General features: G+C 46.4%; 1 protein-coding gene across 1 annotated transcript in view; it reads left to right on the top strand.

Moving 5' to 3' along the window:
- The window catches only part of LOC125706031 (copine-2-like), a 33859-nt gene that overhangs the window by 2166 nt on the left and 7875 nt on the right, over positions 1-23818 (top strand). The window contains exons 2-14 of the mRNA XM_048972464.1: positions 6278-6480; positions 10184-10363; positions 10453-10527; positions 11330-11401; positions 11592-11675; positions 14550-14639; positions 15240-15338; positions 18179-18265; positions 18821-18880; positions 20777-20910; positions 21236-21290; positions 22068-22119; positions 22419-22552. Of these exons, the coding sequence (XP_048828421.1) occupies positions 6307-6480; positions 10184-10363; positions 10453-10527; positions 11330-11401; positions 11592-11675; positions 14550-14639; positions 15240-15338; positions 18179-18265; positions 18821-18880; positions 20777-20910; positions 21236-21290; positions 22068-22119; positions 22419-22552 (1296 nt within the window). The 5' untranslated portion in view covers positions 6278-6306. The remainder of the gene's footprint in view (positions 1-6277; positions 6481-10183; positions 10364-10452; positions 10528-11329; positions 11402-11591; positions 11676-14549; positions 14640-15239; positions 15339-18178; positions 18266-18820; positions 18881-20776; positions 20911-21235; positions 21291-22067; positions 22120-22418; positions 22553-23818) is intronic.

Genomic DNA, 23818 nt, shown 5'->3' with positions numbered 1-23818 from the left:
CCGCGGTCCCGGGCAGCAGGTGGCAGCTCGGGGTGAGCGGGAGATCAGAGGCTGGCATCGCAGGTGCTGCCATTGTCACCTCCTACACCTTGTTCGGCGCTGTCATGCTGTTCTGGCCGTGGTTTCCGTTAGCACCCTGTGCATCTTGGAATTAAAACATCATCAACATATCGGTAGCTGTCTGCCGGGGAGTGCCGGCTTTTCTTTAGTCAGTCTCTGTGGGGCGGGGGCATATATTGCGCTTTAAACTCCCTTTGACTTGCTTAAAAAAAGTGGAAAGCCTTTGATTTTCCGGTATCGTAGTGGATATGTATCCTTTTACATGAAGGTAGCGGATCTTTTCTGCCAGTAGTATACTTAACTACATAAATGGGTTATAGGCCTACCTGTAATTTTTCACCAATAAATATAAAAGCATGAAAATAAAATAATTGCTGACTGTATGACCATTGTCATGAAGGCATAGATGTACCTGTCTCCAGTGGAGGGGGTCAAGGCTGTGTATGTGCTTTGGCGAAAAGGGAATTGAAGAGTACCATGCAGGGTCACGTTATTACCGTGATATTTATGTCTAAATCAGACTTTCATCTTACTGTTGTTTGTGTCCAGTGTGTCTGTTTATCACTGTTTTATTAATAGAGCTGTCGCGATTACTTGATTAAACTCTATTACTCGATTATTTAAAATGATCGATTAAAAAATTTCCTTCTCGGTTACTCGGCAATATGGCAGAAGGAAGACGGCGCATGATGATCCAAATAAAGAGCGAAAGCATCAGTTGTGTGGAAGCATTTAACATTAAAAGTGAATGAAAATGAAGTCGTTTGTCAGTATTGCAAAACTGCATTTAAATATCACCACAGCACAACTGGAATTCAAATAGATCTTAAAAGAAGACGTTCATGTTCGACGGAGACACCTATAATGCGAGGTTAGATATAAGTATGTGCCATTCAGCCTCTCGGAGTAGCCTATCCTGTCTTTATCATCACTTTTACTTAAATCATTTTGCTTAATTTACGTTCTCTGTCAAAATAATTCCTGCTAAAAACGAACGTTATTTCCCCGTCACTTATCCGCATCATCTTGCATAACCGCATACAATACTTTTGGTGAGCGTAATTGTGTGTTTTTGAGTAGGGTCGAACCATATTGAAAAAAGTCCACATTGCGATATAAAAAAATTTAAAGATTGATATTTATGAATTCAAAATTAACTATAGGACTATAGCCAAACTGAACTTATCTACCAACGAAGTCTGTCAAATTAGTTGATGCAATTCTCTTTTGCGCTCCAATCAAACTTTTGATTGATTCTATCTATCTAGTTTACATATACTAGGTAGAAGAGGAGCCATCCTTAAAATTGCAAACCTTTCCAAATCTTGCTTCCTATTACTGACAACATTTTTAGCACGACTTTTGAAGTGTTGAAGGGAACCCAGCACACTATCGCGTTCTTTGCCACGTGACCACTGGATGCGCGTAAAATGCCGTGTCGACATGAACGTCGCAAGTTGTGCAAGCCTGTAGTATTGAGGGAGGCACAGTGTCGCAGTGATTAGCGCCGTCACCGCACACTGCCACTTTGTGTGTGTGGAGCCTGCACCTTCACTTTGTGTGTGCGGTGCTTCTCGGCGGATTCTCCGGTTACCTTCCACTATCCAGAAACGTGTAACTTAAATTAACTGCAGTGCATAAATTGACCGTAGGTGTGACTCGGTGTGCACGCTGCAATATTTCGTTGGTTCTTGCCTCGCGCCAACTGCCATGCCATGACTGTCGAGGGCTCATGGACTGAAACTGTAGGTGTTTAAGATGAAAACACGTTTCAGAAAAACCAGTGCAAGATGGTGAGACTTCCCAGAGAGGATAAGCTGATTCAGGCTAATGATTAACAGTGATAGTGTTTAGTATTCAAGCTTGCGGTCCCCCCGCCCACCGCCCTGTCCCTGCTCCCTCCTGTGTGTGTTTGCTTAACTATCTAGCAAACCTGACAAAATAAACAACTTGTATTTACCGTGTCATCATGTTGCAGAAATATTTTATTTGTCATCGTCTTCACCTGTTTCTCAGCTTTGGCAGCTTGTAGCCGGCATCGTTAATTACTGTGACACCGGAATCAGAGCGGTAGCTAAGCGTAGCATGTTCATACCTGCGTGTTTATGCCTGTTTTGTGTGCGTGTGATTCGGGTAAAGAAGGATCGTCACCTTTCCAGGCACGCGAAAGCTTCTGAGGGCTTTTCCCCCTGAAGAGTGTGTGTGTGTGTCAGACACCTTTTATTTCTACACTTCCTGACCTAAAATCAAGAGTCTGTGGCTCTGATTTGTAGACCACAGCTTTGAGGATGCAGATCCGCATCGGTCTTTGTCATCCTCAAGCATCAGTCAAGGGGTGATGACTAGCAATTAACTGTTCATGTCAGTTGAAACACAGACATTGACCGTAATAGCAGGATCATGGAGCTCCGTGGTTCAGAACGTGCTCCCCCATCTCAGACATGCATGCAGGACGTGTCATCGACGTCTTACCTCTGGGTATGTATTCTTATTATTTTTTGTTTGAGCCCTGTTCCCTAGTGGAGATCATCACTTTGCGTGTATTTAAAGACTGCCTATGAGCTGCAGTCTAATCCTCCCGGAGGATCAGTCACAGAAGCTTCCAGAACGTTGCTCTAACTTGCATTGCCGAAAAGAGTCATAAATTTAGCACCTGCTCCGAGACACAAACTTGAAAACGAACGCAGTAATAAAATTCTTTGAGATCTGGGCCGAAATTGATCTCCTAAAGTTAGATGCTCCAGGACAGTGTGGCACGCAGCCTCTCACTGCTTTGCCAACCCTCAGTTGAGTGAAACCCAGCTGGTCTCTCTCCACCAAATCACATTTAAATGTACCTGGTAAGACTGGTGTGGCTAATTACATGGCATGAGGCAGACCAGCTACTGTAAGTGATGGTTACTCGTCCCGAAAGTATCTCATGACCTGTAGTTTCCACTCGAGGGTCAGGGTTTTTTTTTCTTCATGGGTCACACTGGCGTGTTCGTCTGGCGAACAGTTTCCATCGCGTCAGGTTCTGTGACCAGAGGCGCATCTTGCCATTCGTGCCTATTAGTGTACCCAGAAAGTGCCACTTATGGATAAGAGGGAGTGGTTGTACGTATAAATATCAGTTCGGGAGAGTCTGGATCTAGGGGAGTTTCAAGCTACTGAAAAGACCAGGGTCAAGTTTACCTCGTGCCTGACGTTTTTTGAAGGAAGGAAGACTGACATTGGAGCTAAAATACTTGGGGCTCGTCTTAAAATACACATATATATATATATATATATATATATATATATAACCCCGAGTGATTGGACCTAACGTCGCCCATGCACCAAAGTGTGGAATCGAACGAGGGAGCAGCCCTATAGCCCTCATGTTTGCTGGACTGAGGCACTGCCTGCGGACATGGGGTAAGCTTTCTTCACCTTTACATGGAGCATTGGGGGGGGGGGGCGACAGTTTTTGTAGAGGAGCTGTACACCATGTCCTAAAAACCTCCCCTGTTCCTGAAAATAACAAGCAACTTAAGCCTTGGTGTAAAAAAAAAGTGATAGGAAGGAAGGTATATTTTTATGTTTGTTAATAGCCAGAAGTAAAACCGTATAGCTGAATATGAATGAAATATGAAGGGGATGTATGTTTCAGGAAATGGAGTCTTTCTGGTTAAATGAAAGTATAACTGAAGATGTGAAATTTAAAAAAAGTGTTTTCCTGTGACCACTGGTGGTTTGTGTATGAACAAAGTTAACCTTTGCTGCTCCAACTGTATTGACATAAATGTATATATTTAGCTAAAGATGTGGGCACCGGTTCGGTATCATGAATTCAGATGTTCCGTGCCGGTCGCCGGGGAGACGGCTCTGTCGTGAGGGTGATGTCGTAAAGGCTTCCTCAGCATCTGAGGACGGCAGGTCAGTGAGCTTTACAGACTGTCCTCCTCCTGCTGATGGCCGCAGTGGCGGGGTGATGAACGACAGCGGTCATGTGAAGCGAGTGCGAGAGTGGGAAGTTCACACCCCCTCCCTGCCTGTGCTAATGGGGGGGGGGAGCCATCTCGCCTGTCCGGACCTGTACTCTGGCTGCCCAGGGGTCCTGTGGCGGTCCAGCTATGACGACACAGATGATGATGCCGGATTTGGCAGCACTGGGCTGCTTTCAGACGTCTGAGGTTCAGACCTCATCCACAGTCTGCTCTGTGGGTTACTGCCCATTTTAGCACCGGTGCTGTAGATGCCTGTTTCACTCTGCTGGGAGCCTTTCTCTTTCTATATATGTCCCGCTGTGATAAAGCTGTGCAGTGCAGAGCTAATCATTTGCTCTCCCCCAGATAAGAACACGTGCCTTCAGTACCCAAGAAGAAAGGAAAATAGGTCCTTGTGGCTGTGAAACACAGCGACTACGAGGTCAAGAAACAAGCACCTCTGCTCGCCTGTAATTAATAATTAAGGTGGTAAAGCGTGTTTGCTGCGTGTTGGGCTGCACCACTGGGCACATCTTTCACACGTTTACATTATGCTCCTTTAAGTTATTGAGCAGCGTGTCTTCCCAAAATATCCCAAGGGTGCAAATAAAATCGGCCCAATCCACTTTTTGTTCCTTCTGGGTCTGTTTCCTGTCAAAAAAAAGAGGCAGATTTTTCGCACTGGCTTGTTACTCTATTAACTTTCAGCCATTGCTGTCTGTGTGTGGTTGTAGGACACGGGTCAGGGGGTAGAGTCTGCTGCAATAAAGGACCTACATAATGAGGAACACTGACCCGTTGTTCGTTGCTTAGCAACAAGAAGCTTTGCCTTGTTCCTTGTATCCTGATGCGTTGCAGTTCTCAGAATTTTTCTTGTTGCTGGTGACATTTTACTGGGTTCATTTCCTAAGTGGCAGGAGGACAATGAGATTTGATGTTTGGACCTCTGCTCCTCTTTTAGATCTTGGTATTTTAATGTTTTAGTTAACAGCGAAACACCAGGTTTCGGTTAGAAGTTCATAGCTAAATAACATTTACCCTTCAGCTATAAGCCATGGAACGTGGTGTAGAGCAGCCGATCTGAAGGAGGCCATTAGTGCTCGCATGTGACCGCGAACACAAGTCTTTAAGAAGTGGAATAGCGCAGGAGAATATCCATCCAAACCCTGTATCGTTCAGCTTGCCGTCTAGGTGGCTTCCAGATGGGCAGCGTGCTAAGTTGGGCGTCCCATTACTGTCACGCCACCTTGAGCGACGCGCTCCGCTCAGATTCTCCGTTTCGACGCCGTGCTCAGAGTACAAGCAGATTCAGCTGCTGTCCATCCTCCGCCCGACCACTTCAAGGCGCTGCGTGTGATGTGAGCCGAAGCGACATGACGGCATAGCGACGGAACGATGGAGGGAAAGCTCATAGCTTGTGTCATTTACTTTATTTATAAATAGCATTTAAAAATGTTAAGTGTTTACCGAAGTGCTTCACAACATAGTAAATAGAAACTCTACATAAAATCTTACCGCAAAATTTAAACTGGTAAATAGCCGGTATGATAGCGATCATATACATGAAATCCAACGGTATTATTTTAGAATCCTGCAGTTTCCCAATCTGTGTACGCAACTTTAAAATCGTATCACGGTCTAGGAAAAAGGCAGCTTATCAGGTATCGGGTGTTAGTTATCAGGCAGGGATGGCAGGTTTGAAAAAGGCTGCAACATCTGAAATGGACGGTTAGCACGAGGATCTTGACTTCGCTGTTTAGTGTCGGTGAGAGACCATATCTACTGATCCTAACGTAGTTATCACGCACAAGTAACCAACCGAAAAAGACCGTCTCTGGAGGAGAGCACTTTATGATGGCATCTCAGATCCTGGTTCATAGCAACACCGCTCATGTAAGAGAGTGGCGCGTTAACACAGCTCTTTGCGACGCTCAACACGTACCAGGTGAAAGCAGCCTAACCGCGCAGGTGTTTTTAATTCGGTTTATTTTTATATAGCGCCTTTCATAACACATTCACCCGAAGGCACTTGACAAGAGTGTGTGGCAATCCAATACTTCATCAAAAAGGGAAAAGGGAAAGAAAGATGGAATACCAGAAGACAACGGAGGAGAGGAACCAAAAACTGGCTTCCCAGCCCCCCCGCCCGGGGGGGGCTAGCATAGCATAATTCCCCAAGCAGGTCTGTGTGAGCTGGCTGATGGTGGGCTGCACTCAGTGTCACAGATCGTAAGCATGTTCTCAGGTTTGTTTGTTGTCTGTTGCTCTAGGGTGTGCAAAGAGGGTGCCGCTGGGTGACATGGCTTACACACTGGCCAGCGAGCCTGGGAAGGGGTCCACAGTCAGCTCTCCATACTGCGTCACCAAAGTGGAGCTGTCCGTCTCGGGCGCCAACCTCCTGGACCGAGATGTCACTTCCAAGTCGGACCCTTTCTGCGTGCTCTTCCTGGAGGTGGACGGCAACTGGGTGGAGGTGAGCGGCTGTGGTGAGCAATGAGGAGCCTTTTCGCATGTATATGGGACAGCTACTCGCATTACGATGCAAGGCCAGGGGACCCGTTGGTCATATTGGAGCCATAGACGATATACAAAAATATCCCCCACTGGGAAAAGAGGTCTGAATAATGAGCTTTGAAGTTCACTTTATTGTCTGCATATGTGGGAAGGAATTTTCAGGTCTGCTGAAAAGAGCACAGTCCACTGACTGTTTGCCGATGAATCCTTGCGCACATTATCTTTTTAAATAGCCTGTAATTTGATGATATCATTAAATCTGAGTTCCTCAGGATCTTCCCTTTTGCAAAACCTCTTTTTATAGAAAAGATGAGAGTGAGAAATGGAAGCTGGGGTTAGACGAAGTGTCAGATTCGGGGGGTGGTGTGTGTCTCAGCTGTTTGGGCCACTGTGCCTATGATCGAAAGGTCATTGTTTCGAATTCTGGGGGTGGCAGAGTGATGTCACTATTAGGCCCTGAACAGGGCCCTTAACCCTCCACCCCACTCCACCCCAGTGCTGCATACTTGCTAACCGTGCTCTGTGACCCCCCAAGCTGGCTCTCACCTGTCTGTGTGTCTCATGCAAAGCAAGATGGGGAACAAGAAATGATCATTTGCTCATGGAAATAAAAAATGTGAAACTGCAATGACAAGTTTCGAGTTTTGATCGTTTCATGCGTTCTTAGAAACACAGCGAAATTCTTATGCCACAATAGCAGTGTAGAGGACGAGGGCAGGTGGGACAACAGGACAGACAGCAGTGCAGTGAGAGACAAGACAGTAAGACACTGCAGTATAATAACAGGGGGACAATAAACATGCAATAAGTAGGTGATGCATCAGAGAAGGATGTGCAAATATTCGCAGAGGTAGTACAGTTCTGATAAAGTGCAGAAGTGGAATTTTAATAGCAGTGCAGTGAGGACAGATGCGGGTCACTGGTTATTTAGTGACTTGATGGGTTGGGGAGAGAGGCAGCAGTGAGGGCTGCAATTAAAAGTAAACAGAGTGCAGTGTGTCCATGCGGGATCCAGGTCGGAAACACAGATGGCCTTTGGCTGTTTTATTTGGTTTCATGCAGGCTGCGATGCTGTAGACAGAGTGAAGCGTGTAAATGAGGCAGAACCCCCCCTGCCCCGTGTACACTCCATTCTTGATGCATCACCTATTTATTGCGTATTTATTGTCTTCTTGCAGTGTCTTACTGTCTTGCCTCTTCCTGCACTGCTGTTTGTTCTGTTGTTCCCCCTCCACCATTTCCCTACACTGCAACTGTGGCATAAGAATTTCACTGCGGAACGCACATAGCAATAGGAACTGGAAACTTGTCATTGCAGTTTCACATTTTTTTTTTATCTCCATGGGAAATTGATCTTTTCTCGTATCCCATCTTGCTTTGGCCTCCAACAAAGCCTTTGTTTAAAATGCGGCAAAATGTCTTCCGCCGATTGTGTTTGTGGTTTCGGACCTAGTTTTGGGTAGAGAGCGCGCTGGGCACAGTTAATGGAGACCCAGCACTGGCAGTGCGTCCGCGATGCCGGAGCGATGGTTGCCAGGGTGACGGTGTAAGCGTGGTTTGTGCTGGAACAGAGCGGTTAGCATGGGCTGTAGCGGAGAGCGAGTCCTTTGAAGAAGCAGAAAAGCGCCGTCTGTATCGGCAGAGTAGGGAGGGGCAACAGGAAGTGGTTGGGGGAGCGTTTAAATGCAAGGAAATGAGAATGAGGGTTAGGGTGAACGCATTAGCATCACTAGATGGCTTTATATCAATGAAGATCTCTATGTCTGGGGCAGATATAGATTAAGGAAATGATTTGAAGGGAAGAAACATTCAGTAAAGCTCTTAATGTCGCGATGTCATCAAGATAACGTTATCTAAGTGGCAGGAGGTTGTCATGTAGAAATGATTTTCTTTGCAATGTATATAATTATAAAGAGTTTTGTGTATATATATATATATATATATATATATATATATAGATATGCTCTTATCTTATGAGTATGTCTTTGTATGATAAAGACAGGTTTGAAATACAAAGGTCATTTGTAATGTGGAGTTTATGATCCGAGACGAGCACCATGGCTCATGTCTGTAGAATAACCGTGCGGTTTGGAATCCGCCGCTGCCTGCTGCAAACGGCTGGTGCATTTGGAAACGTAATAAAGAGACAATTGAATGTGAATGACAGTCATTTAAAGAGAGGGGGAAAAAGGGCCTGAACCAGGCAGCACATGCCCCGTGGCGTACAGCGAGTCAGTGGCTGAGCCCTGCGTGCCGTCTGTGCCATGACTCAGAAGACTCTCCGTCCAGCCCCAGAGCCGCGAGGCTGACTCACGCCGTCCGGCTCGCTAGCACCGTATTTTTAAATCCGCGTCTGTGTTTCCGCTGCGTGTTCGTGCGCGTGTGTGAGCGCATTTGCTGAAGGTGTGTGTCGAGTTCAAATTAAACCCATTCAAAAAGGTAATGATAGCGGGGGGGGGGGTATCACCCATGATGTGCGCAGAGCACTGGGGTACGTTACATGCATTGCATACTTCACATCCGAACATTTTCTTAAAAACGTGTTGCACTGATTATACCATCAGGGTAGTTTAACAGTCCATATTTTTTTTATAACACGATAAGATGCCAACCCCCTCCCCCCCCCCCCCCCCAATCCGAGCTCTTTGCATATAAAACGAAGGTTTGCGCTTGTTATTGCTGGAAATGCACTGCAGTGAGGGGAGGAGGGCTAACCCCTCCCGGAACATAAGGTTCAAATAGTCAAACCTCTTCTGTTTCATATATGTCATGTAGAGCAGGGCTAAGGCATACCCTCCAATGGAAGATAGGGTCGCAGTGATGGTTTGGTTTATCTAGGTTAGACAAACCACCAGTTTGCTGTATGAGATTATATATATATTTATATTTATAACGAGAGCTCATCCGGCGGGGTTTGTACTGTAACGCCCAGTGTGACATCCTGTTCGCGGAGAGCAGGGGCTGCCTGGTATTGAGACGTCAGCTATGACAGTTTGAGTGCAGTGTGAAGGTAGTTCAGCTATAGGCACACAGGAACCGAGGCTGAACACCACATCACACACAGACAGATCCTGACCCCACCTGCCATTTCCTCTGGTGCCCTGGTGGCCCCTTAAAGTTGCCATATTAGCTGCCACACTTCAGGATTGGCGACTTTGGTCAGGTGGTCAGTGTGAGATGAGTCTGCACCCGCATTTACATGTATGGACGAGTTCCATTGCCTTGTAAACAGTGCATAGGGCTTGCAAACTGGCCCAAAGCTTTTGATGTAGGCAATTTGAGGCTTATAATGGAATGATATATTGTAGATTTGCTGTACGATTTCTTGCTTGAGCGCGAGTCTGAAAGCGTGAGTGTCACTCCAGATGTGTGGGAGTTGGCAACCCTGACACTCAAGTACTTCAGCTTGCGTGTGTGTGCGTGCGTGTGTGTGTGTGTCTGCGTGCGTGCATGTGTGCGTGTGTGCATGTGTGCGTGTGCATGTGTGTGCGTGTGTCTTCCCCAAACCTACAGTGAGCTGCCGTCTTGTCCTTGTCTCCAGGCTCACCATGACATAATCAGTGTTTGGAAGATGGATGGATGGATGGATGTATGGATGGATGGATTGCTTAACCCTTGCCATCCTGAAAGTGATCGCATGTGCCGTGCGTGTCTCTGTGCAGACGGGCCGGACGGAGACGGCCGTGAACAACCTGAACCCCGTCTTCGGGGAGAAGTTCCAGGTGGACTATCACTTCGAGGAGGTCCAGAAGCTCAAGTTCGCCCTGTTTGACGAGGACAAGTGCAGCAGCCAGCTGTACGAACACGACTTCCTTGGGGAGTTCACCTGCACGCTTGGGATGGTAGGCTCCGGCTTACTGCCACATTTTCTGGTCGTCTCTGTCTGTCCACGTTCCCCTTTCTTCTCACCTGTCCTCGAACGTCCCACCAGATTGTTTCCGGCAAGAAGCTTCAGCGGCCGCTTATTCTGGCCAATGGGAAGCCGGCAGGTAAAGGAACCATCACGGTGAGTGGATGCACGCTAACAAACAAAACCACTGACGGCTCCTCTCTGATAACCCCTGTTACAGCTTGGAGCAGGAATCAATGTGTATAGCAACAGGTTTCTTATTTGCATGTATTTCCAAAGATTAAGGGGCTTGGAGTGGCTTAGAATTCCGAAGCCCAAGTTGCTCCTCAAACGTGTCATTTACCTTCTATGCGTAGGAGCTCCCACGGGTGGAGGAAATGAATCCTTTGTCACACGGAGGGAGTGAATAGCCTGTCTGGTGGCCCTGAGTTACTGGATCTGAAAGATGTCCGTCATATTACTGCTCCAATCAGCACTCAGCCCTTGTACATAGAGTCAGCTGATTTGCAGTGTTAAAAGAGGCTGGATTAAGGTTGGGGGAAGGCAGTAGGATTGTGTGGATCTCCCATGCTAATGACTGAAAGTAGGCCGCAGTGTTCAATTCAGTACAGACCCTTAACCAATCACAGGGGTGATTCTAGGATTTTTGTTTCAGGAGGGGGCAGAAGAGGGGCCATTATTCATACAAAGGGGGCCAGTCTTATCATTGGCCAATGATATGGGGAGGGGCCACTCTGGGGGGCAGCTAGTTTTCAGGTGGGACCAGTGCCCCACCCCTGTGTATATTCCCGATTGGTCTTGAACTGAAAATGGGGATGTAACTGGCAATTAAAACAATAAGAAAGTACGAATTGCATGTTGTTTTTAACAGGATGATTCAAATAATTTTCAGTACACAAAATTCTTGAATCAGGACCATGCTTTTGGTCTGAAGGGTCTATTTCTGTCCGCTGCACAGATAACAGCTCAGGAGTTGTCAGACAACAGGATAATTACACTGAGTTTTTGTGGGAGGAAACTGGACAAGAAGGTGAGAGGCTTTTCTCTTAAAGGAAAGAGTCAAAATAGATACTGCTTTCTTAATTCCAGCTTTATTGCGTTGCATGTTTCATAAAAGGCATCTAGGAAAGAGGAGAGTATCTGCAAGGGTGAAAGTGAATTGTGTTAAGTTTATATAACATGACAACTGTTGAGTTCTTATATATTTCTGACTCCTTCAGGATTTCTTTGGTAAATCGGATCCTTATTTAGAGTTCCACAAGCAGGGGGAGGACGGCAAGTGGATGATGGTGCACCGGACAGAGGTGGGTGGCGAGGCAGCACAGTATTAAATGGCCTCGTATCGACCGCCATGGCTGCGTCAGTTAGCCTCATCGCCCATATTTCAAGTGCTAATCAAGTACGGGGTTGCCAGACTCTGTCAGTCATATAAAGGAAAGTTTCATCGGCTCTAAGCCATTAAACCACTTCTTTCGATGGTTCTTGGCAGTGTTTAAAGATGGCTAATGTCGACCTTAAAACAACTTTGATGGTGTAAATGAATTTGAATAATTTTCATTAACAACCCGTGGTATTTAAATCGCCGCTTATGGAATGCGAGCAGTGACGAACTGAGGCCTGTTACCGGCACATTTTGGTTACAGCACAGCCGGGACACCCACCACACAGACGTGCGTTCCCTTTGCACATGCTCACTGGGCACCTCCTTAGATGTGGAAATAAAATGCACTGAGCTGGGGCCAGAATTCACACATTTGTTTGAGTTCGTGGCACCAGACCACACTTGTGTAATCACATTCATGTCATTAACGTGTTTTTTTTTCCATTTCTGAACAGTAACAGATGTGTTGCGAACTTAGCCGTAGGAAATCGTGTTAAATTTAGTTTTAAATGTTAATTTATCTGATTATAGCAATTAATCGTCAGCCCATATTTTCAGTTAAAACACCCCACATATATTTACATGTTAATATAGTTTTGCATATTAATTCACATTTACATTTATTTAGCAGATACTTCTGTCCAAAGCAACGTACAAGTGAGGCAAACAGCACATTACAAATATACGACCGTCAAGGAGTCAGGAAGGCATAAGTGTAGTTAGGCTGAGCTTCCTGAATGCCCAATAATAGCTATAAGTCGGGTTTGAGCAAGAGCCACACAATGCATTTCAGACATAAACAAGAACCTAGGACTATTCATTCAACAGACAAATTGCTGCACCAAGGACATTCAGGATATATGAGAGAACAGCAAGGGAACATAGAGAGCTAAAGGCTAGTAGAGATGCTCTGGGATCAGATGAGCCATTAAGCATTTCTTGAAGGTTGAAAGAGAATATGATGATTAAATGTGGTTTGGAAGCTCATTGCACCATCGGGGGAACCGCGCGTGAGAGAAATGTGGATTTTGACTTCTCACACGGTGGCAGAGAAGCAGTGTTTGGTTTGCTGAACGAAGAGCGTCGTAGGTAAGATGGGTCTTGAGGAACATTTTTATGGAGTTGAGTGGCCATCCATTAAGGGATCTGAAAGCTAGTTCCAAGGATTGGCACTTGGTGTGAGCGCCTATTGGGAGCAAGTGAAGAGAGACAAGCAAGGGTGTGACGTGAGAATGTTTAGGCCGATTGAATACCAGATGTGCTGCCACAAAGAGCTGCAATATTATAGTGATGAGAAAACAGGTGTGTGGACTAGAAGATATGCTGCATGTACAAAGATGTTATACAGGGTGATTCTGCAATACTGGGAGACTGCTGTTATGTGGTCAGCAAAGAAGAGCTGGTTGTCCATCATTATCCCTAACTTCCTGGCAGACGTAGATGGAGACAACGTCAATTATCCAATCTGTATGGCCAGTGCTGACCCAACCGTCTTGGGGGCCCTCAACAAAATTTCAATTGCAACCGATTGCCAGGGGCAGATTAAATGTACTGGGGGGTGGGTTGCTGACGATCAAATTTGCTGAGCTGGGGAGGAGATCGATTGTCCCATTTTCCCCAGATTTTGCTGGGGCCTTAAGCAGTCACTTGGTTTGTTTGTGTTTTGGGATGGTTCTGTGCACAATAATGTCATGCTGGATTGTAGGGCTAGTATGAAACACGTGATCAAGCTGGGGGTGATGATCTCTCTTCCAGGCTGCAACGTCCTCAAGGCATACAAAGATCGTGTTGTTGTCGGGAGGGAAGTTGGGTGTCACATAGCAAGGTAGTGGTAGGAGAAATCAGCCATAGAGAGGTGCTGTAGAGAGAGAACAAGAGGTGACCAAGGATTGCACCTTGAGGGACATCCAGTATTACCTCATATGACGTGGACTCCAAAGCTCTTGGGATGATTGTCCTGACAGGCAAGAGTGTAAATGGTTCAGAGCAGTCCCTGTCAGGCCAAGTGTCATGGTAGCTGGGAGTATTTAGTAGTTTATAGTGTCGAAGACTGTAGGAAGATGTATCAGGATGTATCAGGATAAAGACGGCTCTAAAACTGAGAGGGTCCAGGAGGTTGGTCTGTGAAACAGATCTATCAGTCTGTCCATCCATCCATCCACTAACCCATTTCCTACTCCATAGCATTTAAAATTTTCAGGTTCCTTTCTACAATTTTCACATTTTTTCACATGGATTGTTCTGGGTTTTCTGAACCAGGTCCCTCCACAGGCACTAGCCGCATCTGCCCTGAATACGAGTACTTCTGTCACGCTAGCTGTTCTATAAGCACGTTCTCGCGGTCATGGCTGGCGTTTCAGCCGCGGCTGCAGTCATTAAATGGCCCCGTTTTCTCCGCGTCAGAATAAGGCAAAGAGACTCAGACAGAAGGGCCTGTGATTTATTCATGTCATGCATGTGGTTAACACATTGTTATGCATTACCCTTATGGGAGCAGAGCCTACCTGTTTCTCTCATTTGTGGTTGGCGTATCATCTTTGGTTCTGTGCTGGGCACCTGGGCGCCATGCTGTACGATATAGCGAGATATCTGGGCAGTGTAATGGGATTCTCTTGGGAGTTTTCCCTAAAACGCGAAAAACAATGAGCACTGTGGTCACATACAAAGAGGGAAGAGAATGACATAAACCTCGAACCCAGGAAATTTATGCTCGAAGCACCTGTTTAGTGCAGTTTCCACTCTTGCACTAAGACAGTGTTCCCTGTTTTGTTTACCTCTGTGCTCCTTCCGGTTTCAGGTAATCAAAAACACTTTGGATCCAGTCTGGAAGTCCTTCACAATGCCCCTTATCTCGCTCTGCAATGGGGATGTAGATAGGAGCATCAAGGTAGGTGTGGTTGTGGGACACGGGTGGGTTCTGAAACCTGGGAGGGAGAAATTGCACGGACTCTAAAGCCGCACTTCGTGGCGTAATCGAGTGTGAAGTTTCCGCAATTTTAAACTTAAGGGGATTCTCTATCGTAACCTTCCAGAGTTAGGTGGTTACGCCGTAGAACACAGGGGTCCTTTGTCTAACTCACAGAAGATTGTGAGGTTCAGGCCTAAGCCTGGGTTCTCCTGCTGCACTGTGGGAATGTAATCGCATGCTGTTTTTGTGATTTTCACCTCCTGGGGAGTTTACACAATAAAGCCGAAGAAGGTTCTGAAAATGCAAAAAAAATACGAATAAAATTGGCGTAAAGAAATAAGATCATAATGTGGGAATAAATTGATAAAATGTTGGCTTAATATTTAATCAGCGTACTGAGAACAGAGGAGCCCTGGGACTTTTTAACGTGCAGGCTTGTCTTCCTCCTTCTCTCGAGATGACTGTTCTGCTAATGTTTAGCTGTTGGAAAGATTTAGAATTTTTTTTGACCTGATGAAATCCAGTCTCTCTCTCTCTTTCCCTCACACATTCCGGCTCGAACTCCTCCTCCTCTTGCAGGTCGTGTGCTTTGACTACGATAATGACGGAGGACACGACTTTATTGGAGAATTTTACACCACTGTCAGTAAAATGAGCGAAGCCCAGAATTCACAAGAGGTAGGAAGGGACATTTTTGGGTGGGGTATATACTGGCGCTCAATGGCCACTTTATTAGGTGCCCCTACATAGTACCATGTATGATCCCTTTTTGTGTGCAGAGTTGCATGTTCAGTGATGCTTTTTGTTGTTCTGAGCTGTTATTTTTGCACCAGTGTCCTTCCTGTTAGCTTTAACGAGTCTGGCCATCCTCCTCTGACTGCTCTCATTAGCGAGGTGTTTTCAGCTACAGAACTGCCACCGACAGTAAGTTTATTTATTTTTTGTTTATTTCACCCTTCTCTGAAATCCCAGGAGGGTGACTGTTTCTGAGCTGCAGAATCCACGTCTGGCACCAACAATTATACCACGTTTAAAATCACTTAGCCATTCTGATGCTTACTCAAACACTAATTGGATCTCTTGCCCCTGTCTGCATGCCGTATGTATTCAAATGCAGTCACGTGATTCTCTGTCTTCATGAGCAAGCTGTTTGCATTAATGAGCAGGTGTATCCCTAATAGAATGGCCATTGAAAATGCTGCAATATATATGCACACCATTCAGTCGCAAATTTGTAGTTAATTACCTGGGTATAATGATATGGTTTTTCAGAGTTTATCATATGATAATATACTAAAGTATGTGGGGCTCTCAAGTCTCACGCATTGACCGTGAGACACGAGCATTTGAAGCAGTTCACACGCTCACACGCGACACCTTGTGCTTCTCACCCTGAGCGGTAGCGCTCACCGACGTGTCCCGTTATGTGGGATTAATGGACAAGGCGCTGGAATACGGAGTGGAGTTTTCCGCCAAGCTCATAGCCGTCTCAGTTGAGTTGGGCAGAGTTACTAGCCACCTACCAGCCAATCAGAAACTAGCATTTGTTACATGTGATCCCGCTGCAAGCACATTATCGCATGCATGCGTGCATACGATATACGGAGTACAGACAGGGTGGAAGCGGCAGAGCGAGATCCGAGGATTGCAGTAGCCAGGGCCCTGAAGTGTCACGCGCTGGCCGTGAGACACACGACCCTAATCTCACTCCAAACTTTTCATCAGACTTGAGCCCCGGTTTGTATATTGTTGGACAATTTTGTGGGGTAGTTACTGTGTCTCCATCCTGTTGTTTAAGAATTGCTGTGGGGTTTTAGGGCTCTTTAGGGCTAGGAGTCTTTGCTCACAAGAACATATTGCTGGGAAGGTGTGTCCTGGGGTATTAGTTTAGTAGCGTGTGTTTGAAAAACGCGTCGTTCCTGACTGCGGGGGAAATGGGTTTTTATCGGCCGGTGCCTAAGCATTCTGCCCCGCAGAGAATAAAGAAGGCGACGGCGGCAGCGAGAGCACAGGGCCCCCGAGCTGGAGCAGAATGGGCCGATTTTCTGCTGGATTCACATGTTCATCAAGACTAATGGCCCTTGACGGCAGCACTGTTCACCAAAGCCCTAAAAGCTGAGCTAAGCACAATGCCGCCACCTTCAAGTCAGAATAACTTTTCTGCTAATACCATTATTTCTTTCCTCAGCCAGGGTATGTAGATGCATGTATGGACTTTAGTAGCATCTCCCAGATATAAACAGCATGTGCTTCCTATGTCAGTGCTCTCTGTAGTCAGGACATCTCCCCTGGCGGTGGGATCCAAATCCCACTTCTGACAGGACACTTAAAGCAAATGAGACATTAGAGGGGTGGCATGGTGGTGCAGTGGTTAGCACTGGCGCCTCACACCTCTGGGACCCGGGTTCGAGTCTCCGCCTGGGTCACATGTGTGCGGAGTTTGCATGTTCTCCCCATGTCGTCGTGGGGTTTCCTCCGGGTACTCCGGTTTCCCCCCACAGTCCAAAAACATGCTGAGGCTAATTGGAGTTGCTAAATTGTCCGTAGGTGTGCTTGTGTGAGTGAATGGTGTGTGAGTGTGCCCTGTGATGGGCTGGCCCCCCATCCTGGGTTGTTCCCTGCCTCGTGCCCATTGCTTCCAGGATAGGCTCCAGATCCCCCGCGACCCAGTAGGATAAGCGGTTTGGAAAATGGATGGATGGATGGAGACATTAGAGTTGGTGCTCAAAGGACCAGTGGATTACTTTAACATTTCCGTAATTGTAGTGTATTATAATGCCTGTATTAGCAGCTCTTTTCTTTGAAGACCTCTCTGTTTAATTGAGACTTATAAGACAGACTTTCAGTGAGAATTCGTTGAAAGCTTGGCACAGAGCTAATCACTGGAGAAATGAGGCTTCAAGACCAGTGGGTGGGAGAGTGACATGCTGCTAGTCACTGATTGGACGAGGCCACTTTCTGTTGATCTCATTATTTGTTCCCATTGGCTGAAAGCCAGCAGTGATTGACAGCACACAGGAATGCCTCCCACTGGTGGCTCTTCCAGCTGCATGAAACTACAACGTGGGGGACGGTTTGCCATCTGCTCAGACCTGTCATCTTCGTGTCGAGTTACAAATGCTAAAATACTGTATTTTCCAGTGGTGCCAGTTTGTTGCTCCAGTTGAATTTAGCTGCTTTAAAGACAAAGGCGACAAACATTATGTAACATTCCAATGAATCAGTGCTCCTCTTACTTCATGTCTGAATGCATTCGTCTTAGAGAGTAACGGTAGTGGAGCTGTGACGCTTCGCTGTTGAGCCAATCTAGGCAGATTGAACACACACAGCTATTACACACAGGGTATATGTACTTGTAGCATAATAGGAACTGAATTTGTCGCCTGATGGTTGTTGGTTTAAACCCGTTACACCCATGCATTTATATAACTAAAACTGGTGAATTACTGCATTGGTTTTTAAGAGTTAAGTCACATTTGTTCAGCAACATAATATTGATGATGATGATGTCATTGCAGGTAGAGTTTGAATGCATAAATCCGAAGAAACAGAAGAAGAAGAAGTCTTACAAAAATTCTGGGATCATCATTCTGAAGTCGTGCACAGTGAGCGCTGAGTACCTCCCTTAAGGCAGCATGACCTGTCTGTTCATTAAGAGCAAGTCAGTTCTGCCATGCATACATTCAAAAGTGCTGCACTTTCATTAATATGTAGCTACTGATGATTAATGTGTAACTAATTTAATGGATCGATGTACTCAGGTCAACGTTGACATCACAATGTTCTGGCTCATAAATACTCTCGAAAATTGATTATGAACATTTAGAAGTCGTGTGGTTTTCTACGGTCACCCGCACCTTGGGCCTTTGTACCTCAGCTGTGTTTGTGCAACGATCGACTGCGCCCTGGGTTTTCAATCCTTCGTGGATGATCACAGGCTCACCTAATTAGATTGTGTTTTTTGGTTAGCCATGGATGTACGACGTGTTGTAATGAATCACATCAAATCACGGTGTGATTTGTTGTGTTTCTTACCAGTCAGCGAGACAGAGTATAGGTGGGTTTGATGAGGATGCGTAGCGTGAGATGGGGTGGCATGTAACAAACTAACAATGTCTATTAAATGTACCGGAGAGTAAAATGTAAGGTGTTTTCTTCAGATTGCGAGAGATTACTCTTTCTTGGACTACATCCTGGGAGGATGCCAGCTCATGTTCACTGTGAGTATTGGGGTTGTGCTTTTCACTCATTTCATACACCCCCCCCCCCACTCCCCTGTGACTCCATCACACTCCACTGATGATGTCACTGAGCCAGTAGGTAATGATTCGCATCCTGGAGTTGTGACCTGAGGGTTCTGGTTCAAGTCTCAGAAGTGCTTTTGCTGTAATGCTCTTGGACGAGATCCTGAGCCCAAACAGGTCTGATAATCTTATATCCAGCTGTACATTTTTTTGGGATGAAAGTGTCAGCTAAGAACCTAGAAACTAAAAATAGCGTGTAATATAACACCAGCCTCGTACTGCTTCCGATCCCACACGCCTTTCGCAAACCCTCCCAGTGCCGAGAGCCTCCCAGACCCAATAGCTGGCCTGGTTCATGACAGGAGTGCTTGGGGGGGGGGGGGGGTCGGGGGAGTGTATTTCAGCGCATCAGGTGGCTATGCCCTGCCCTACCCCACCCCTGAGTAGCTTGTAAAACCAAGACTGTGAGCTTCCCGTAAAAGCTGTTGTTTTCATTTACGGAGCTGTCGTTAGCCTTTACAGAGCTGCTGTTAGCCTTTACAGAGCTGCTGTTAGCCTTTACAGAGCTGCTGTTAGCCTTTACAGAGCTGCTGTTAGCCTTTACAGAGCTGCTGTTAGCCTTTACAGAGCTGCTGTTAGCATTACATACATCATCTCTTTTGACAAAGGGTTTTTTTTTTTTATTCCTGTCTGCAATATGAACAGGTTCTATATTTAACTCTGACATTTCATTCTTACGTGATTGTCAGAAAGATGTGGGGAGAGAGGGAATGTTGTGTTGCCATAGTAACCGTGACCTGTGCAGAAGCGGGTCCGTACATCCGAGGATTGGGGGGGGCGGGGGGGCGAGTACACACAAGAAAAAAAATAACATCAGGCGCTGTGCGCGAGAAATTACATGAGGAGGACATGAGGAAGGCGAGCCAGCGCATGATGATCTGAGGACGCATGCCGGATGATAGGGGGGCTGCATATGGACGCATGACCTAATGAGTCTGTGTGAGGGGATATGTAGACACTTAACACAGGCATGTGGGAGGATATCTGGAGAGCGAGTGATAGACAGACACAAATCCAATAATCAGGTGAGCCTGAACTAACCCACTGACCAGCAGGATGGGAGATGCATTAACCCACGTAGGACGTCTGTGGGGAAAGAAGCAAGCAAAACATTTCACTGCTAAAACGTCCTTTGCCTCCTTAGTGCTCTTGCTCTCTGGCTATTGAAATATGTAGAATGGAATGAATTTGAGGCTGTGATGTCAACTTTTGAGAACTTTCGAGCACATTGCACATGTTCCGCTCTGTGAAGCTCCCTCTTTATATGGTCAGCACCCCCCCCCCCCACCATTATACCCTTGAGGTGGCAATTTACCTAAATGATTGCAGCAGAATATCCAGCTGTATGAAAGGGTGAGAATCAAATGCTCAGAAAAGAACCTAAATTAGCATAAAAGCTCGATCCACGGGCAAAGCAGGAAATCCAAGAAGACACACGCATATGATGATGATAAAAAAACTGTGATATGGTGTCTTTATTAATAATCCCAGCCTTTGCAGCTACACCCACCTTGGTGTGATTGTGTCCAAGTCTGTGAGCATGTGTATTTTCGTTTGACATTTTCTGCATGTTTGATATAAAAAAAAACAAAAACACAATCTGAATGTTTATTCTGGACTGCCTGGTTAGTGCGTGTGTGTGTGTGTGTGTGTGTGTTGTTGTTGTACACAGATGTCTGTGGTCTCTGTATCCGTGTGGATGTTTGTATTTCACTTCCTGTGGCGAGTGTGCATGTCTCTGTACGGACGACTAGTGGACACATTCGCACGTGTTGCCTTTTTCCCCGTGAACCTCGGCCTCTCACCATTCAGGTGGGCATCGACTTCACGGCCTCCAACGGGAACCCCTGCGAGCCCATCTCCCTGCACTACATCAACCCGATGGGCAGCAACGAGTACCTGTCGGCCATCTGGGCTGTGGGCCAGATCATCCAGGATTATGACACGTGAGTGTCCGGCGGACGCACACGCAGAGAAGCATGTAGTCCGTGAGTCCGGCCTGGTGCGCAAACACAAACACGCCTATGTTCTGACACCAGAAAGGCACATAATGTCATTTCAGGCTAAATCTCCCTTTTTCCTGAAGATCAGACTCATTGGGGCACTGGCCCCTGCTGAAATCTGATTGGCCCCTAGAGTTCCCCCTCCTCCTGTCACTCACCAATTCAAGGCATATCATTGGACAATAATAAATTTGCTCCCCCTTTATAAATTTTGGCCCTTAACGATGCATGCTCTCTCTCTCTCTTTCCTCTTGCTTTCGATCTTCAGGGATAAGATGTTCCCCGCTCTGGGTTTCGGAGCTAAGCTTCCCCCTGACTGGAAGGTACCCTTCGGCTTATTTTCTCCACAATATATGAAAAATTCACAAGCCACCTGCTCGTGCAGCAATTGTACTCGGCAAGTTGGGCGGCTGAGTGTCGAAGGAGTTAAAACGTAATGAGGCAAGGTGAAGCGTATGTTGATATGTGACTAATTCACCTAATTAGATGTCTGGCTCTCCTGCTAAATGAATCCCATAACATTTACATGTTGGCAATGGGGTAGAGTGTCACTCATTGTCCATAAGTTGCGTTCGAGTGTGGATGCCTTGGGGATCATGTGACACAGGCTCCTCGAAGATGATTGGATGTCATAATGAAGCAAAGGAAGGCACATGAGGGTTGAGGCTGATTGGACACTGCCCCCCCCCCATCCTCCAGCACAATATACACATAATCTCATAATTATGCAACCGATTCATGGTTATACACGGGTTGCTATGGCACTGTGCTGTAGAGAGAGATGGAAAGAAGGGCACAGACAGGAGAGAGGAGGGGATGTGAGGCAGCATGCAGTGGTTGGAGGTAACTGGCCCTTCTGAAAACACGTATGTCTGATACACGCATGCATGTATGCATAGCTGAACCTGTAAAAAGCATGATGTACCTGTGGTGGTAGTTCAAGCCAGGCAAGCAGAGGATGGTAGAAACAGGCGTGACACAATGACATTGGGAGAGTGTAAGAGTCATGACGTGTTAATAATCTCCCCCTCACATTATCATGCTCGTCACCATGGAAACATGCTCTGGTGTCTCACTCTTCCACCCGCTTGCCCCTACAGGTGTCACATGAGTTTGCTATCAACTTCGACCCCACCAACCCCTTCTGCTCGGGTGAGTGACCATGTGACCGTGTGACCGTCTGAATTGGGAGTTCGATCTCTCTCTTCCTGTACGAATGTTACATACCATTACTGATGCTCATGAGAGGATAAGGGATTGTCAGAGGGAATTACAGGAATCACGGTGAAGAATCCAAAATGGTAGCACTAGGCATGAAAGTCATCTTTTTAAATCTTGCCTCTAATTTAAAATTTTACATGAGATGCCAGCCACAAGCTTTCTGGCCAGGTAGGGTTCTGAGTGTCTGAAGCTCAGAGTCCGGTGCTCGCTGTCTCCTGTGCCCCCGGCAGGCGTGGAAGGGATCGTCCAGGCTTACTCCGCCTGCCTGCCGCACCTCCGCTTCTACGGTCCCACCAACTTCTCGCCCATCATAAACCACGTGGCACGCTTTGCCTCTCAGGCCATCCAGCAGGAGACGGCGGCGGTGAGTGGGGGGAGGAGGGTGGGGTACCCACAGTAGGGACCCTGAGAAGGGTGGGCGGAGTATCCCGGGTCAGAAGCTGAGAAGGGTAAGTGTGTGAGAGGGACAAGGACAGGGCAAGAAGAAGTAGCATAAACCCAGGGTGGTTCTTAATTCTTGTAAATACAATTCAGATAACTCAGTATAAACCCAGGCTGGCGTTGGTTCTGATAACTATGATGAAGTTGAGCCAGTGTAAACCCAGGCTGGTATTGGTTCTGATTAATATGATGAAGGTGAGCCAGTGTAAACCCAGGCTGGCGTTGGTTCTGATTAATATTATGAAGATGAGCCAGTGTAAACCCAGGCTGGCGTTGGTTCTGATAACTATGATGAAGGTGAGCCAGTGTGAACCCAGGCTGGCGTTTGTTCTGATAACTATGATGAAGGTGAGCCAGTGTAAACCCAGGCTGGCGTTGGTTCTGATAACTATGATGAAAGTGAGTCAATGTAAACCCAGGCTGACAGGTTAGTTATAACCAAGTGACTTTCCTTTTTATTTGTCTGCCTGGGGTGGATCTTTCCACAACTACTCAGATGCATAATTCACGTTTTATACCTGTAGGATAGAGAGCAGATGTAAAAATAACTGCAGTATGAGGACAAAATGAAATGTATTCACTTGCCCTCCAGGTTTTGTTGGCATGCAAAATCAATTACGTTTGTCTACAGATCTGAACTTCCCCTTGGAACAAATAAACAAAGCCAGGTTCCAGTTGTCTAATTAGCCCCGTGATCTGTCATAAACCTTCAGAAGGCTGGCCTTGTTCTGTCACTCCATCACAAGCAGCAGAGTACATGTTGCATTTGATGAGAGGGAATCGTCATTATACCTACTGGAACAGAAGGAGGTGTCTGTCCTCCATTGACAGAGAAGGAAGACAGAATGTTGGAAATGTTGGACGATTTTCTGCACCATCTCAGGTGGTCGAACCTTGAGATACTTCAAGCCAGCTTCTTCTATTCATGTCATAACCATAGCAACGTGGTCTCTCTCCTGGACCAATATGTGTTGAATCCACTCAGTGTTTTTGTGACCGGTGTCTGTCCTGACTTGTGCTCTTGGGTTCATGCTAGCTGTCATTGTTTCCTTGACCCCCAAGTGCAGCTGGGAAGTCCCTCTACCCACTGGTCTTAGCTCCAGGAGGAACACGAGATGTTGACCTTACAAAAGGGTCCTCAGGGCTCTGCGGTCGGTGACTGGGCTGAAGGATCGTGGTTCTCAATTGG

Source organism: Brienomyrus brachyistius, chromosome 13 (assembly GCF_023856365.1).
Source record: "Brienomyrus brachyistius isolate T26 chromosome 13, BBRACH_0.4, whole genome shotgun sequence".
Taxonomy (NCBI): domain Eukaryota; kingdom Metazoa; phylum Chordata; class Actinopteri; order Osteoglossiformes; family Mormyridae; genus Brienomyrus; species Brienomyrus brachyistius.
Note: the sequence above shows the minus strand (reverse complement) of the source record. Positions and strands in the feature narration are given on the sequence as shown.